The 16,200-nt window shown below is 48.4% G+C and overlaps 2 protein-coding genes across 2 annotated transcripts; both read right to left on the bottom strand.

The window, feature by feature from the left end:
* Positions 1-310: 310 nt before the first annotated feature.
* mphosph9 (M-phase phosphoprotein 9) lies at positions 311-13,144 on the bottom strand. Its single transcript, XM_084449707.1, has 24 exons — positions 13,045-13,144; positions 11,904-12,187; positions 11,462-11,609; positions 10,758-10,847; positions 10,120-10,616; positions 9,842-10,010; positions 9,538-9,610; positions 8,924-9,027; positions 7,642-7,755; positions 7,050-7,528; positions 6,421-6,570; positions 6,219-6,306; positions 5,623-5,838; positions 5,362-5,409; positions 5,107-5,171; positions 4,810-4,911; positions 4,161-4,391; positions 3,891-4,048; positions 3,346-3,600; positions 3,109-3,229; positions 2,763-2,854; positions 2,398-2,612; positions 1,702-1,770; positions 311-991 (listed from the first exon to the last, which is right to left on the bottom strand). Exons 2-24 carry the CDS (start codon positions 12,149-12,151, stop codon positions 890-892), a joined length of 3,834 nt encoding a protein of 1,277 aa, XP_084305833.1. The 5' UTR covers positions 12,152-12,187; positions 13,045-13,144; the 3' UTR covers positions 311-889.
* Positions 13,145-13,967: 823 nt separating this feature from the next.
* On the bottom strand, positions 13,968-15,688 carry cdk2ap1 (cyclin dependent kinase 2 associated protein 1; the record flags this gene model as incomplete). The annotated part of the gene is made up of 4 exons (XM_084449741.1): positions 13,968-14,042; positions 14,687-14,813; positions 14,941-15,041; positions 15,622-15,688. 4 exons carry the CDS (start codon positions 15,686-15,688, stop codon positions 13,975-13,977), a joined length of 363 nt encoding a protein of 120 aa, XP_084305867.1. The 3' UTR covers positions 13,968-13,974.
* Positions 15,689-16,200: the final 512 nt, after the last annotated feature.

Here is a 16,200-nt window from a genome sequence, read left to right as displayed (position 1 = left end):
GACGTGCGCTGGATTTCAGTAACTCCGCGGTCGGAAAACATTTATTGTGTGAGAACAATACATGTGTAATTCCAGTGAACTTTATGTCAGGTAGGTCATTGCAAATTGCTAGAAAATTGCATGGCAAAATAAAAAGACAGTGAAACAAAAAATCCAATGCATTGTAATAAAACATTGCCCCGAGTGGACTAATTTGAGGAATAGTGGGGGATATTCACTCGTGTGCTGGTTTAGTTCATTATTTTTTGCATGAGGTCCATACAGACGTGAGGCGGTTCAATGCTGTGGAATTAACAGAAAGCTGTAATGTTTTGTTTTTTTATTACAGATGCAAAAGGCAATTTGAAAGAAATAACAAACATGTTTTGCATCGTTTTAAAATGCACCAGGAATCGACAAGTTGATGAAAATACAACATAAAATGTAAACAAATATAATTCTATGCAATGCACAATGAATACAAATATTTTGGAATGATGTATTAAAATGTACAACAACATGAAAAAATGGCAGTGATACATTCAGGTGGATAATGTCTCTGCTGGATTAGATACTTTTTTGCCATTCATATTCATATGGATCCATAGCTGATAAAAAATCGACATTTATCTGAATACAACAAGAACATGTGTAATATTCATATTTTCGTCACTAAAAAAGTAAACAACTTTACAAATCTGCATACTAAAATATACTCCAAAAATTTTCATATCTTTCAAACGTATATAAAAATATCCCAGAGTATTAACAGTAAAAAAGCTTTCAGTGGGCTTCATATACACATGAAATCTATGATACAGAGAATGTTAAGAGAAAGAAACACAATCAGTGCTCTGTTGAACTGAAGCCACAAAACTGCCGTTTATACGTCATAAAAACTGGAACACTGCTACATGTTGGCAGAGGAGCGGAGGATGTGGAATCTCTTCAGAGTCATACGGATGCACCCCAGGTCATAGTTCACTCTCTCCAGGCGGTTCTCTAACGCCACCTGAGAAGGCAAAGTTTATTGTTATAGCACATTTCAGCAACAAGGAAATTCAAAATGCTTTACGTGAGACATTAAAAGCATCAAGACAAAGTGCAACGCATAAAAGGTCATATAAAACGGAATGCAAAAAAGGACATTTAAAACAAAATGCTGGAAAAATAAAACACAGGAATAAAAGTTTCAGTGTATGAATAAATATTTAATTGATTTAATAAAAAGCAGCGGCAAAGAGAAAAGTCTTCAGTCTTGTTTTAAACTTGCAGAGAAGGCAGCAACATTAATGGACTGCACTTTTATAGCGCCTTTATCCAAAGTGCTTTACAATAAAGGTCTCCCATTCACCCAATCACACACACATTCACACACCAACGGCGGAAGCTGCCATGCAAGGTGCTGCTCATTGGGAGCAATTAGAGGTTCAGTGTCTTGCCCAATGACACTTCGACATGTCGTCATGAGGAGTCAGGATTCGAACCGCCGACCCTACGATCATTAGATGACCAACTCTACCTCCTGAGCTACAGCCACCCAACCATTCAAATGGCGCTACATGTCCACAGACAGACTGGTGTTCACTCCATTCTCTCAAATCACAGAAGAGTTCAGAAGCACACAGAGATTACATGAATTATGTGTAATGGATTATTGACATGAATATGATCAGGCTTTGCATGAGATGCTGGAACCTCGGCGACCATCTGTGACCTTACCTCATCCAACCTGGTCTGTAGGCTCAGTCTGCCCCCTGACACAGGCATCCTGCTCAGAGCTGCCTCAATCTGACAACACACACACACACACACAAATCAGTTCAGAATAGAAATACACACACACACACAGATCAGTTCAGTTCAGAATAGAAATACACACACACACACACACACAATCAGTTCAGAATAGAAATACACACACACACACACACACACACACACACAGATCAGTTCAGAATAGAAATACACACACACACAGATCAGTTCAGAATGGAAATACAAACAAACACACAGATCAGTTCAGAATGGAAATACACGCGCACACGCGCGCACACACACACACACACACACACAGATCAGTTCAGAACACAAATAAAATACTGACAAACACATGGACACAGCTCAAGCCATTTCACCGCTTTGATACATGCTGGCCATAATCCACTGGTAGTGTGGTGTTTGTGCGTGCATGTGCTTATTGCTGGTGGAAAGGACATGGGACAGAAGCTATAACCGCCCCCCTCCCAAAAAGTAGGCCCAAGGAGTCTATTTTGAGTCTTGAAAAGCAATCAAGCCCCGTTGCCGACCCTGCCAGGGAGGGATTAGAGAGCTGAGTGGTACCTTCGAGTGTTCATGGAGCCAAATGTGCGCCGGGACACCCCTCGGCCTCTGAATGGTTAGCGTGCTTCGTCTCACCTGCTGTTTCTCCTGCGTGAGCTCATCAAAGAGTCTCTCTGCGTCGGCCAGGGAGTGGAGCCTGGCATGGAATGACGGGGCCGGATCCTCCCCCGGGTCCTGGAGGTCTGGCGCGTACCCCCCCGTCCCCTGCTCCCCCCAGCCCAGCCGGGGGCCTCTCTCAGCGGGGGCAGCGCTGCTGGATGTGTCCAAACCGCCGCATGACTGCTGGGAGGCTACGGGAGAGACGGAGCCGGTTTCAGGGGTTTTACCTCGTCCGGCTTACGGAATACGACAAGCGTGGTTAAGTGAGTAAACCTCACGCTTTGCCGGTCTATTTTGAGCGCGAGGCGTTTCGCGTCACGTGGAAGCGTAGTGGACGTTACCTTCTGTTCTGTCCGGCGTTGTAAAGTGCAGTCTCTTCCTGGGGCTGGCGCTGTGGAACGAATGGCGTCTCTGGTCTAATGGCACGTCGAACCTACCAGATCAAATCAACATCCAATCAGACGTGACGTTGCTGACGCTACGGTGCCCAGAAAAGAGCTTCAGCTTTAAATTAGCCCCATGAGGACAAAATAAAAAGAAGTTCTGTTCAAAGTGGGACACGGTAATTGTAATTAGAGGCAGAGCACAGTGATTAACAGTGAGAAAGCCAATTATGACTACAGTTCTTGTTCAGCTATGGATTTACTGTACAGCGCTGTGGCTGCTGTAAACAGGGCAGTACCATACCTGTTGTGTAGGTATTGTTGTTGTGGTTGCGGGTGACCAAACGCAGTGGAGTAGTTCTCTGTGGGGCTGCGTTTGGGACTGGACTTGGCTGACAGAGGCATGAGCAGGGTCTCCCTTTTAGCTGGAACAGAAGACGGATAGCTACCCATCAGCCCCTTTGAACACCGCCTTTTATGCCAGCAATTCTTCTTTCTTCATTAATCTGAGTGTATCAGATATGGTGGAGGGTCTACATACTGGGAGTAGTTGGCTGGAAGGTGCGCTGGCCTTGGGGGGGCAGAGAGGATGACCTATGACCCTCTGGAGACAGACTCCTCTGGGCCCTGAGCAGAGCTGCTCCTCTCTCTGGTCCAATACTGTGCTTCTCTGGGGTAGCCCCTCCCCTTCCGGGTCCGGCTCCGCCCCCGTCCGCCGTAGGCCTGCCCCTTTCCCAAACGGGCTCCACGTGGCTCCGCTCTACGAAGCCCACAGTGGGCCTCCGACTGGCCAGCCCTGCGGGACGGACGGACGGACACACACACACACACACACACACACACACATCATCATCATCAACGCACAACAAACACAGATATTTATATGCACATCCACAATTCATGTTAGTACTCTCTTGGACATGGTATCATTCCGTGGCAGCGATGTTAATAGGGGAAAAGCTACAGTGGAATTCTCAAGACGTTCACTGCAGGTTTGTTAGACAGGTCCACTATCATGTGACCGAGGCGGGGAAATGAGAAGCCAATGAGAGTGAGTCCTACTGTGGGAGGCGGAGCTGTTCTTACAGGGGGCCCGGCTCTCCGTGGCTCTGGTCTCGTCCAGCTCTATGAGGGCCCTCATCACCGGGGTCAGGGGCCCCTCTCTCCTGCCGGGCTCCCTCAGGCCCTGGTCCTGGGTCTGGCCCGTCTCCTGGGCCGGCTCGCGCACTGGGGGGGACAAGCACCTACAGGGGGGGGGGGTCGGGGGGTCAGGGGGGGGTCAGGGGTCAGTCCAACCACCCATGCTGTATTCACCATGAACAGGACATGAGGGTGTGTAATCAACTGAAACGCCACCTTCGACTGTCAGATGCCGAAGTGCTGTTCACAGACCCGTCGGATCCTGCCGATTGGTCAGTTGGAAGACGGGGGGACTTCCTGTAGCCGTTGGCTTGGTTCGTTTGAGGGCAGATGGACTTCCTGCCGCCGTTTGATTGGTCAGAGTGAGGACAGGGTGAGCTCCTGTAAGCGTTCTCTGGCTCGTTCGTGCGTTTGGGTGACAGCAGCAGGTCAGGGTGGTGGTAGAGGCTGAGGGACAGAGTGAGACGGTCGCTAGCCGGAACTGGACATGCGGCCGACGCAAATGGGTCACATCATCACATCCCCATACATGTTTACTCCGTAAGATGGGTAGGAATAAGGTGTACATGGTGTATGATAATGGGGGTCTGTAGAGGGGGGCCGGTACGTACCCAGCCCCAGAGGGCAGTGTGTGTATGATAATGGGGGTCTGTAGATGGGGGGGCCGGTACGTACCCAGCCCCAGAGGGCAGTGTGTGTATGATAATGGGGGTCTGTAGAGGGGGGCCGGTACGTACCCAGCCCCAGAGGGCAGTGTGTGTATGATAATGGTGGTCTGTAGAGGGGGGCCGGTATGTACCCAGCCCCAGAGGGCAGTGTGTGTGTGTGTGATAATGGGGGTCTGTAGAGGGGGGCCGGTACGTACCCAGCCCCAGAGGGCAGAGTGTGGCTGTGGGGAGCGTAGCGGGACCTCGCATGGTTCTCATACTCCAGCTGCTTCACCTGAGACTCCAGCTTAGAGATCACCCTGGGGAGGGCACACACACACACACACGCATGCGCACGCGCACACGCACACGCACACACACACGCACCAACAGTCACAGAAGATTCTTAGAGCTTTTCCAGAGCCGGCCAGCGTCAGATTATGTCTATTTGCATGTTTCAGTCTGTTCATCCTGTCGTGGTCCTGTCACAGCTTTGTTTTTTTTTCTACATTTACCTCTTCAGCTCAGATATCTGTTCATTGGCATCAAATAGCTTGTTCTCCGTTGACACCAAATTGTTCTGTTGATATAAAAAAAAAAAAATTTGATTAGAGACGCTGAAGATAGCAGGTGAAAAGCAACTTGGCGCAGGTGTGTTAAGTGCAGGGTGTGTTAAGTGCAGGGTGTGTTAAGTGTGGCGCACGAGGAAGTGTGTATCAGGGAGAGAGCGGTGTACGATGGGCCAGAATAAAATAGAACGGAACGGTCACCTTCACCCCCTCGTGGTCCGTCCTCAGAGAGTCGTACTCCCCCAGAAGCTGGAGGCAGAAACAGACACACTGCTGAGTCACCATGACCTCTAGATATCCAGCTTGTTCACTGGCCGAACGACTGAATGCCGAAACCACGGATCCCAGTGAGAACCTCCCATCCAAAGAGGTTTACACGTACAGTACATGTCTATGATATTATTCAGGCTAATTCTCGGTCTCCTACACCTACTCCCGAGGACCCCCCCTCTCCGGACTCACGTCCTGCAGCATCTTGTACTCTCTCTCCCTCCTGGCCTCCCTCTCCTCGGCCTCGCCGCGGGCCTTCTGCGCGGCCTCCTCCAGCTGACGGACCCGGGTCTTGAGGTGCGCCGCCAGGGCGTCCTTCTCGCTGCCCGAGCGCTTGCTCTCCTCCAGACGCTGCTGCAGGGTCGCGACCGTGGCGCCCGCCACCGCGTAACGCTCGGGCCAGTCCGCCTGCGAAGGGACGTCGAGTGTAAGGAACACCTAGCACACACACGAGGGATCTGCGCGGGATCTGTCTGTATACGTCTATGTCTATATATGTCTGTATGTCTGTATGTCTGTATACGCCTGTATACGTCTATATCTATATATGTCTGTATACGTCTGTATACGTCTGTACGTCTGTACGTCTGTACGTCTGTGTATGTCTGTATATATCTGTATCTGTCTGTATACGTCTGTATGTCTGTATACGTCTGTATACGTCTGTATGTCTGTATATGTGTGTATACGTGTGTATACGTCTGTATATGTCTGTATATGTGTGTATATGTGTGTATGCGTCTGTATGTTGGTCATAAGGAAGGAGAAGTGCTCGTTTGCTACTGTACCAGTTTATTCTCCAGGATGCAGTTCCTGGTTTCTAGCTCCTGGATGTGGCTGCTGGCTTCAGTCAAAGCTCTCTCCAGATGATCACACCTGCATGCAGGTACAGTAGCCAGGGGTCAGCTAGGGGTCAACCATAAACACACACACATATGCACACACAAACACATACACACACGTCACGTATATGTAAACACACACACACACCTCTCTCGGAGGGCCTGGTTGCTCTTCTCCAGGTCCTGGGGCAGGTCTCTCAGGTTGAGTTGGTCTCTCAGGGCTCTGATCTCACACTCATAATAGGCCTTCAGATCCGCCACGTGCCTCGAGTGCTTATCTCTCAGGTTCTGCCTCAGGCTGGAGGGAGGGAGGGAGAGGGGGGGGAGAGAGAGGGGGGGGGGGGGAGAGAGAGAGAGAGAGAGAGAGAGAGAGAGAGAGTGAGAGTGAGAGTGAGAGTGAGAGTGAGAGAGAGAGAGAGAGAGAGAGAGAGGGAGAGAGAGAGAGAGAGAGAGAGAGGGAGAGGGAGAGGGAGAGAGAGAGAGAGAGAGAGAGAGAGAGTGAGAGTGAGAGTGAGAGTGAGAGTGAGAGTGAGAGTGAGAGTGAGAGAGAGAGAGAGAGAGAGAGAGAGGGAGAGGGAGAGGGAGAGGGAGAGGGAGAGGGAGAGGGAGAGGGAGAGGGAGAGAGAGAGAGAGAGAGAGAGAGGGACAGGGAGAGGGAGTGGCTTGTAATGAGGGGATAACCAAGAGCACACAGTCATAGGCACATTATGTTGCGTAATTCCATTAGAAAAAAGGCTAGAACATAAGTAGTTGAGTAAACCAGACCAGCACACTCACAGAGAGATGACCACGGGGTCTTCCCCCGACGCCGCTCTCTCCACCCCAGGGCTGCCTGCGCGTAGCGGACCGCCGCCGCCGGGCGCGTGCGTCTCCCTGGTGCGCGGGTCGGGCCCGAGGGCGCGGGTGTGCGTGCGGCTGCCCTCCTCCTCGCTGGCGAGAGGGGCGCCGGCTCTTCGCGGAGACTGGGCCTGGGTCTTGGTCCGGGAGGTAGAGGGGGCCCCCGGGCCCGACGACATCCGCGGAGGGGGCCCTCTGGCAGGGGCGGCGAGCGCGGAGCCGGAGAGGCTGGAGGCGTTGGAGGTGCAGTCCGTGTCCCCGGGGTTGGTGGTGCTGCCGTCCGGGCTCACGGGGGTCCCCACGCCGGGGTGGAGGCGGGGCTGGGTGGGGAAGGAGGGGCTGCTGAAGTGGGAGGGGGAGGTGAAGCCCGAGGTGCGGTCCGACTGACGCATGTGGACTGTCGGGTCAAGGGTCAACACCTGGGGTACAGCAATAGGAAAAAGGGATGGAGCCATTGATGAGGACTGTGTGTGTGTGTGTGTGTGTGTGTGTGTGTGTGTGTGTGTACGCATGGTGTGTGTGTGTGCGTTACCTGTGGTGACACGGGGCTGGGGGTGAGGGAGCCGTCCCAGTCCGTGCGTCTGGACTCTGTCCTCATCTTGCTCTGGTAGATCTCCCTTAGAGACGGCCGGGGCTCCTCCTCTGTCTGGGGGACACAGACAGACAAAGCTCCATGTCAACACTAACGACTGGGACGGAAAGCAAGGCCTGGGACCAGTACTGTAGCGACAAGGTACCAAAAACCCCCAAAAGAGAAGGGATGAGCTATTGACTGTGACTGCTTGCACCTCTGCTCCTAGTGACTATCTGGTGATGAGTATGTTCTGCCGTCTCTCTTCAGTGCTGTCATTAATGGTGCGTTTGTTTATAACTGGGAGGTGGCAAATTGCGACTTGCTACTAGGAATGATTAAATAAAACGCTGCATGAACTCGCACTTCCTCGTCGCAAATTCGGATATGTTTCTCAGCCTCCAGTTGCCGGCTGATGTCAATATATCATATCATCATCGTATCATTCGCTATAGCTCGAATGCACACAGGTCGGAGGTAGGTATTTTGCCACTTGCGACTTGCCACCTCCGACCACAAACGAATGCACCATAACTGTGTACAAAACCGCTTGCTCACTCGCTCACTCTCTCACTCACTCACTCACTCACTCACTCACTCACTCACTCACTCACTCACTCACTCACTCACTCACTCACTCACTCACTCACTCACTCACTCTTCCATATTTAGTGTAGTGTACGAGAAATTGTAGGGTGCATCCTCTGTTCACTAGAAATTGCTGTGAATTGTGAGTATGTTCTAGTAAGTAAGTAAGTAACGTTTATTTATATAGCAACTTTCAAGATACACAATCACAAGGTGCTTTACAGTAAAATCAAACATAGTGGCAGACAATTAAAACAACCGCATACCGATTAAGACAAGTGCAACATAACCAAGTACAATAAAGCAAATACAGAATGAAATAGCACAAGTAAAATACAGAAGAATAAAACAATAAAAGCAAATACAGATTGGTAAAAAGGCACAAAATAAAACATAAGGAGACAAATTAAAACTCACGAGGGACAGAAGAGGACATATCAGGGCTAGCCAAACGCCTGTCTAAAAAGCAGTGTTTCAGCTGTTTTTAAAAATTATCGCGAGACTCTTTAGATCTCAACAAGAAAGGGAGAGAGTCAAGTGGACTATATAGTGAATCAAATTAACCGTCGAGAATTCAGACACTAGAAGAAAATGGCGAAAACACACACTTCTGTAATAGGGATCGGTTTAAACACAGCTATTGTTGTGCACCTACCAGACTCATGGAGGTCTCCTGTAGCAGAAGGTAGGCGCCGCTGTCGAAGCTGTCAGGTAGGGGGCGGTAGAGCTCGCTCTCATCCAGACGCCAGTACGTCAGACCTGAGGGACAGAAGAAGGACTGAATCTAACTGTTGACAATCTACCTTATTGCTCAATTCATGACTATCTTATTAAAAACAATAAGATAACAAGGTGAACCTCGCTCTGTATCTACACAAGACCGTGTTTTAAAGGAGCGTGTGGTGCTTAGGCATTGTCCCAGGCAGACAAATACAATAAAAGTTGCATTGTGATCACCGTAGATTAATAATTGTAGAATTTGAATTGCGGTGTCATCATGCAATTTTGAGGAAAAATCCGCAGCCAAATCATTTTCGATTAGAGTTTTTTTTAATTGTTAGCAATAGTAGTGTTGGGACATTTTCAGATTATCTTCTAAACTACTCTCTTTAAAAAAATGTTGCTAGGCTTTTATATCATGGTAGAAAAGCTCTAAGACACACACATACATACATACATACATACATACAGACATACATACAAATTCGCAGTCAGATGATAGCTGTGTTTGGTGTGTGTGTGTGCGTGCGTGTGTGTGTGTAGTTCTACCTGAGGCCTCGGACAGCAGGCTGTCACTTCTCCTGAGGGGGAAGGCGTAAGTGGAGGGAACAGCAGATCGATGCTGAAACGCGATCAAGAAGACGGATGGACGGACGGGATGAAACGGACCAGCAGCCATGGGACCAACAGGGCACAACAACAAACACATTAAGGGTGAAGACAGGAAATGAGCAATGGTACAAAAACGGTCTTCCCTCTCCTCATCATTAGCATTGAAATCCCATGTATTTAAGGAGATAGTAGCCTGATAAAGTAGGGAGCTAGCAAACGGTGAGTTGTTGTTGTTGTTCACCTGGTTGTGGAGGTCTGTGTGTTCCAGGGGGCTGTCTCTGTCCCCGGGGCTGGGCGGCTGCTCCTGGAGCTCAGGGGGCTGGGGGGAGGCCAGGCCTTGGCCTGCCTTACTCTTCTTGGGCCTGAGTTTGTTCCTCTGGGCCCAGGAAGTCAGAGGCTGGCTGGAGCTCCTAACAGGACAGGACGACAGCGCATCATTTACCATCACTCCCCCTGACCATACCGCCCACCCAAGACAACCAGTACATCGGCACAATGCTGCTCTCAATGGGCACTCACTTGGAGGTTCTGTGCTGGTTCGGAAAAGGGCTAGGAGAGGCTGATTCTGCTTTTGATGTCATCTCATTGGCTGAGCTCTGTTCACAGCCAATCAGGGTTGTCTCTGTGTCCTCCTGGGGGGTAGGGGACCAGCGGTGGTCGTCTCTCCGCTGACCGGCCTCAGGAGGACCAGTCTCCCAGAGAGACAGGGTCCCATACCCGCTACTCAGCACCGTGGCCGCCCGCTCGTCAGCACTCTCTCCCGGGTTCGCCGCCAGGGGTCGCTGGGGTGGGGGTGGAGGGGACGTGGAGCTCAGAGGGGGCGGGGCAGGGGCAGACAGGCGACGTTTCCCGTAGGGCGAGTCCGTGGAAGGGGGTGGGTGGTTGGAAAGGCCGGGCGACGGGGGGTACTCCTTGGTGTTGCCGTTAACCGGGGAAGATGGGTAGTCCGTGTGGGACTGACCTCCGCACTGTCGGTTCTGCAGCTGGACCAAGGCTTTGATCTCATCCTGTATCAGCTGGAAACCAAACAAACGCCCTCTTTTTCCCTGTACTGTACACACATTTATATTAGTGTAAATCACATAATTAAGATGATTCATGCACGACATGACTGACAGTGGGAAAAGACCCCGTGGAGAGACTGTAAGTAGACAGACCTGTATTTGGCACTGGTATTGCTCCTGTTGGGCAAGGATTTGCTCCTGGTATTGCTTCTCCACCAGCTGAAACAGATGCAACCATCGACCCTGTTTGAGGAAGAGTAAAAACACACCTTCAACCTTGTGAAAACGATCCATCAACACGTTCTACAACCTACAACTATCAAATAGGAAGGCAAGGGGTATGACATCACTGGTCTACAAAGCTTACAGGAGGGGATTCTCATTGTGTGTGTGTGCGTGTGTGTGTGTGTGTGTGTGTGCCAAAATAAGCAGCTGTGCAGGGACATCTCGACATGAGGGCGCAGGGGATGCATAACAAATTGTACAACCCATTGCCAGTACAAAAATAATGACATACCGTAATAATGAGGTAAGTCTAGACAGATATATGTTTAGACTACCCCATAATAACGGTCCGTCAGGAGAGGTGCACTCAAGTACCATGAACTACAATCACTCCATCTCTCTGGGAGTTAAAGTGGCACTCTGAATTACAATCCGTTCTCTGCCAATAATCTCCCTATATGTCTGTGTGTGTGTGTTTGTATTGTCTGGGGCCTCTAGGAGTGTGTGTGTGTGTGTGTTTGTATGTATGTAGGTCCTGTTGGCAGACAGAGACACAGACTGACAGAGACACAGATAGGCAGACAGACAGAGAAAGATACAGACTAACAGGTGAGAATTGAAGTGTCTCTCACCTCACAGTCCTTCCACATCTCAGGGTCAGTCTCCCCGCTGCTCCTGATCTCCTGCACCAGGGCCCGGAAGGTCTCCAGAGAGCTGGGGTTGATGAACGGGAGGCTCCTGCCCTGCCCAAACGCCTCCTCTGTGCTCAGGCACAGGCTCCTACAACGCGTGCACGCACGCGCGCACACGCACGCACACACACACACACACACACAGGCACAAACACGCACGCACGCACGCACGCACACACACACACATACACATACACAGTTTTATTGGTTTCATGCCAAGCTACCACTGACTCTTCTGCTGTGCCTTAAAGGCAAGCTATTTTTATAGTGCAAACAACACTATTTTTCAAGCCGGACAATTTCACAGTCAGATGATCTCTGAAAGGTCTGGAGGGTGAGCGGGGACGACTCTGGGGGCTCCGCACAGTCCCCCTTTCCACACCTGATCTTGTGAGGGATGCTGCTACACGACGCCGGTGTGATGGCGACCACTCTGCTCTCCACGGAGCCACCTGTTGTCGGAGAGGTGCGGGTGCAAATGTCCTCAGGTCCAGCCAGCCCCGAGGCCGAGGTCCCCTCCGAGGACACCAGCGACGCCTCGCTTCCCTTCTCCCCGTCCCCGTCGACATGGCAGTGGCTCAGGGCCCCCGAGCTGGACACATCCTCAGAGATACTGTCATCTGTGGACATGCTTAAGGGCCCACGAAGAGGGGGACAATCTGATCACTGGACGGGAAGAAATAAAAAAAATAAAAAAGAAGAATGTGATAGATTAACAACAAGAGAGAATTTGTGTTTAGTCCACCGTGCCCCATTGGGGGCTACAGTCCCGCAAGCAGTTTTAGGAGCCCCAAATAGGAGGACCAAATCAAGGGCAAACCTTGAATGGATTCATTTAAACGGGCTTTTGACAATGTTCAGCCTTTCCTAAAGAAAGGTCAGTGACTGGGATGCTCTAACCCATACCTTGTTATTATCCAAAACGTGTAGCTACTGATTCAAACTCAGAATCAGTCATATGATTGAATCATAATATCACTGAGTAATAATATGACTGAAAATACTATCTTGCCAAAAACATGAGCTGGCATGACAAGAGCATCATCCACCAAATCATGGGGAATTAACTGTCAACGCGACTCTGCAATCTATCTCAATTTAGCTAACATTAGCTAACAACTGGTGATTGATTAACTTGCATAAACATCCAATCACAACAAGCTAGCTAACGTTAGCTAGCCACATGATTTCTAACGTTATGTTAGATGGCCATATGCGCTCTCAGATAACAGATCTATTAGCTCCGTCACAATCTGGCTATCACTACCTAGCTAGCATATTTGTGGATCTGGTAGTTAACCTAGCTTGCGGCGTAGCATGCCAACCATCTGGGAGGAAGCTTGTCTGTCCAGTGTCCACAGATCATACTGGCTAGCTACTGGGTTTGCAACCATCCTCACTGTGCTAGTTGACTTGCTAGCCGCACTGCTGGTTGAATGTACTGACACTTCATCAACAAGCAAGCATTCGCTGACAGTAACTAATTCACAGAAGCCATGTGTACACAGCAATACCTGACTCACCGGTAAACTTGTAGTAACATCACGTCATCCATATTTCATCTTCAGTTCAGGACTAGCAAGAAACTGTAGCTCTGCATCAACTAGCTAGCACTGCAGAGCAACGTCCGCCTCATCGTCAACGGCACATGACACAGTGCCCTATTGGCCAAATGGGACTTGAAACTAGTTATCTGATTGGATGGTCCTCTCTCTAGCCCCGCACTGAGTATTCTGATTGGCTGTCATGAGTAAAGACTGTATAAATAAGAACGCGAGGTGACGAGCAACAAAGTATCTTACCAGAATCACCACAAACGACTTATGTACTATACCTCTACTCATACCAGTTGATTGTAATATCAAATATTTCACGTAGGCTAGTTGAAGGAGTTAAACGATGACCACTGATTTGAAAATACAATTTATTACACTGAGTAATAAATACATACAAATATGCAAGTAACAGCATTTTCATTATTAATAAAACAAAACAAACAAAAAAAACTAGAATGAACCAATGTATTTTGGCACATTTCTATCATTTGCTTATCCACCAATCTGTGTTATAAGGATCTGAAATTCAGACCAAATATCAAAAGAGTTCCTCTTCTATCCTAGACTAGCCCAGTACAAGCCATGCAGTGTCTACAATGAACCGTTGGCCACATTGGGATCATTTACATGCAGAAATCACTATATGTTTTAAATATGAAGTGAAGAAACTACGACCCCAAAGTGGGGCACAAATAAAACCCAATCCCAACGCTTCCTTCCTCCTCCACAAATCACAACCATATTTCATGTGTATCTTTATACATAACCCCCCTCCCAACCCCCCAACCCAACTCATTTGTTTCATTTCTCCTAAGGGGGAAATACCATGCAACTTTTAAAAAATAATAATAAACACACAGTTGATTCTTCTTTTTGGAGAGGAGTATGCTTCCAGGACTAGGATCTAGCGTTCCTCTCCGTTTCTGCCAAGCATTCACGCACCAGTCCCCTGGCATGAATTATACCTTTGTTGGGGAGGAAAAAGAAAGAAGCCATCTTAATTTGAAATCATCATTCACCAAATGGTAAGTTTTGAACGAAGGTGTAGAGTTGTCTGGCCATGTAGACATACGGCCTACTAAGCAGCCAATGCTACATATGGTTTTACCATCAAGTATGTAATCACCATGTAGTAGATGTGGTGTACAGTACATAGTGTGGACAGTGTCCTTCCCTCAAACATACGAGGAGTCAAACCTTCCTAGTGCTCATGAGTAGGGACAGCACACTCTGCACACTTACTTCATAAATGCATTCACTAGGAAGTTTTGACTCCTCACATTTTGGACTTTTGCTTGCTTTGACCAGCTCCTCCTACTCTGGATGTGTGTGAGTGCTCTCTAAAGCTGTGTTCGGAATCGCTCCCACGTTCCCCATTCCCTATATAGGGTTCACCATGTAGTGAACTACCTAGGGAACGGAGAAAATGTAGGGTACATGCACTGTTCCCTGCAAATCAAGGTGAATTGTGGGTAATAAATAGTGGACTATATAGGGAACGAAAATTCCGTGGAGAATTCGGACACTACAAACAAAATGGCTGACGCCCTATATAGTGCACTATATAGTGAATAGGGAGCGATTCCAAACACAGCTTAAGTATCCTTACCTCGTTTTAGTCTCTCCATTGCACTCTTACTTCCTGCATACGTGGGTCTGATCTCCTTGCCGAGCTCCTCGATGATTGCCAACAGCTCTGCGTATTTACTCTGAGGCACTTGGCTTCCACTGGAACCCTGGCAGGAAAACAGGACGGTAACAGGCACATCATCAGATCTGATATTCCTTCACATCAAAATGTTGTGAGTAGGGTGTTCTTTCTCCAGTTTTCATTAGGGTGTTCTTTCTCCAGTTTTCATGTACCTGTGAGAATCCTAAGGAGGGTGGTCCATAATCATTCACAATGGGCCTGTATGACTGTAAAGTGGCAAGGTTGGCTGTGGGAGATTGGAGGTTTCCAACTGCTGAGAGAGAAACAAATGAACAAATCGAGGTCAGCTTGCTCCAAGTTGTTTTGAGTAAATCAACTGTCTATCAAAATGTAGAATAGCTTATGTTCCAGTACAAACTGAAGCGAAGTTACTCGGGGCATGTTGTCTGAATGCAATAAGCGTCGTCAAACACTAGATGTCCTCGATGGGTCATAAAAGAATACCCTGGAAGATCAATCAACAGCTCTGCGCGAGGGACTATCATGGAGGAAACGGAACAGGGCTGACTTAAGAAGCCAAAGTGATACATTTTTGTCACAATGTAACGGCACCCTCCCGGCAGGATTCGGACAAAGAAGAACGGGGCATCGCTTTCGGAAAAGGACATTTCGCATCCCTGACCTTCTTTTACCGATGCAGAAGATATATGGGGCTTTTTACATTAGTAATAATGGCGGATATGAATTAGCCTAGCTCCCAGGATCTGACCCTATATATATAACTGGACAAAAACTACAGACGCGGTCTTTCTCCAGGTATTCACCGAGACCCCGAATTTAACATTCGACAAAACGGATGGATGCTTCAGTTTTAACCGATATTTTTTCCTTACCCTGACTCCCGGAAGTTCCCGGAATGTGCTGATGGACATTGGGTTTATAAGACATTCCCAGAGACATTGTAAATTAAAGAAATAAAAATGACCCGAAATTCAGTGAAGCGTCTGTCTCTCACTTTTTGTTTACAACAGCGGCACCGGCAAATATGGCCGTCACTTTATATTGACACCCACAATGCATTATATCTACAACTGTCCATTCTGTCGGCTATCCTGTCAGAAAATGGTTAAAACTGATTTCTTTGATGAATCAATACAAATGAACAGAAAACACACTCCCCGCGTCAGATTGACAAACGAAAACTATAAGAATATAATTTAATTAAGTTAGAAGAGATTGTTACATCAAGGACGCAGCTGAGCACATGGGAAAGTTTTACAGCGTTATACTCATTGAAGATAACATTGTAGCCCAAGCCAAACAGTCAACTGACTACAGACGGGAGAGATTTAAGACAATCGGCCTACTAAAAACTTTACTTCCTTCACACAAACATAACAGGAAAAGTGTTTGTCAAGATTGGGAGCATACTTTCTTTTCTTAAAAAAAGAAAAAAATCAATTCCGCGTCTA

This window comes from Borostomias antarcticus (assembly GCF_949987555.1).
Source record: "Borostomias antarcticus genome assembly, chromosome: 2".
Lineage (NCBI taxonomy): Eukaryota > Metazoa > Chordata > Actinopteri > Stomiiformes > Stomiidae > Borostomias > Borostomias antarcticus.
The sequence above is the reverse complement of the archived record's forward strand: the minus strand, read 5'-3'. Positions and strand labels throughout refer to the sequence as shown.

Excerpts from the sequence above, each read along its gene's own strand:
- mphosph9 (XM_084449707.1), bottom strand. The coding sequence starts at position 12,151 with ATGTCCACAGATGACAGTATCTCTGAGGATGTGTCCAGCTCGGGGGCC. Across the intron at positions 4,392-4,809 it reads ACTCTGCCCTCTGGGGCTGG|CCTCTACCACCACCCTGACC; the intron begins GTACGTACCGGC and ends TCTGTCCCTCAG. Across the intron at positions 2,613-2,762 it reads AACGCCGGACAGAACAGAAG|CCTCCCAGCAGTCATGCGGC; the intron begins GTAACGTCCACT and ends TCTCTCCCGTAG.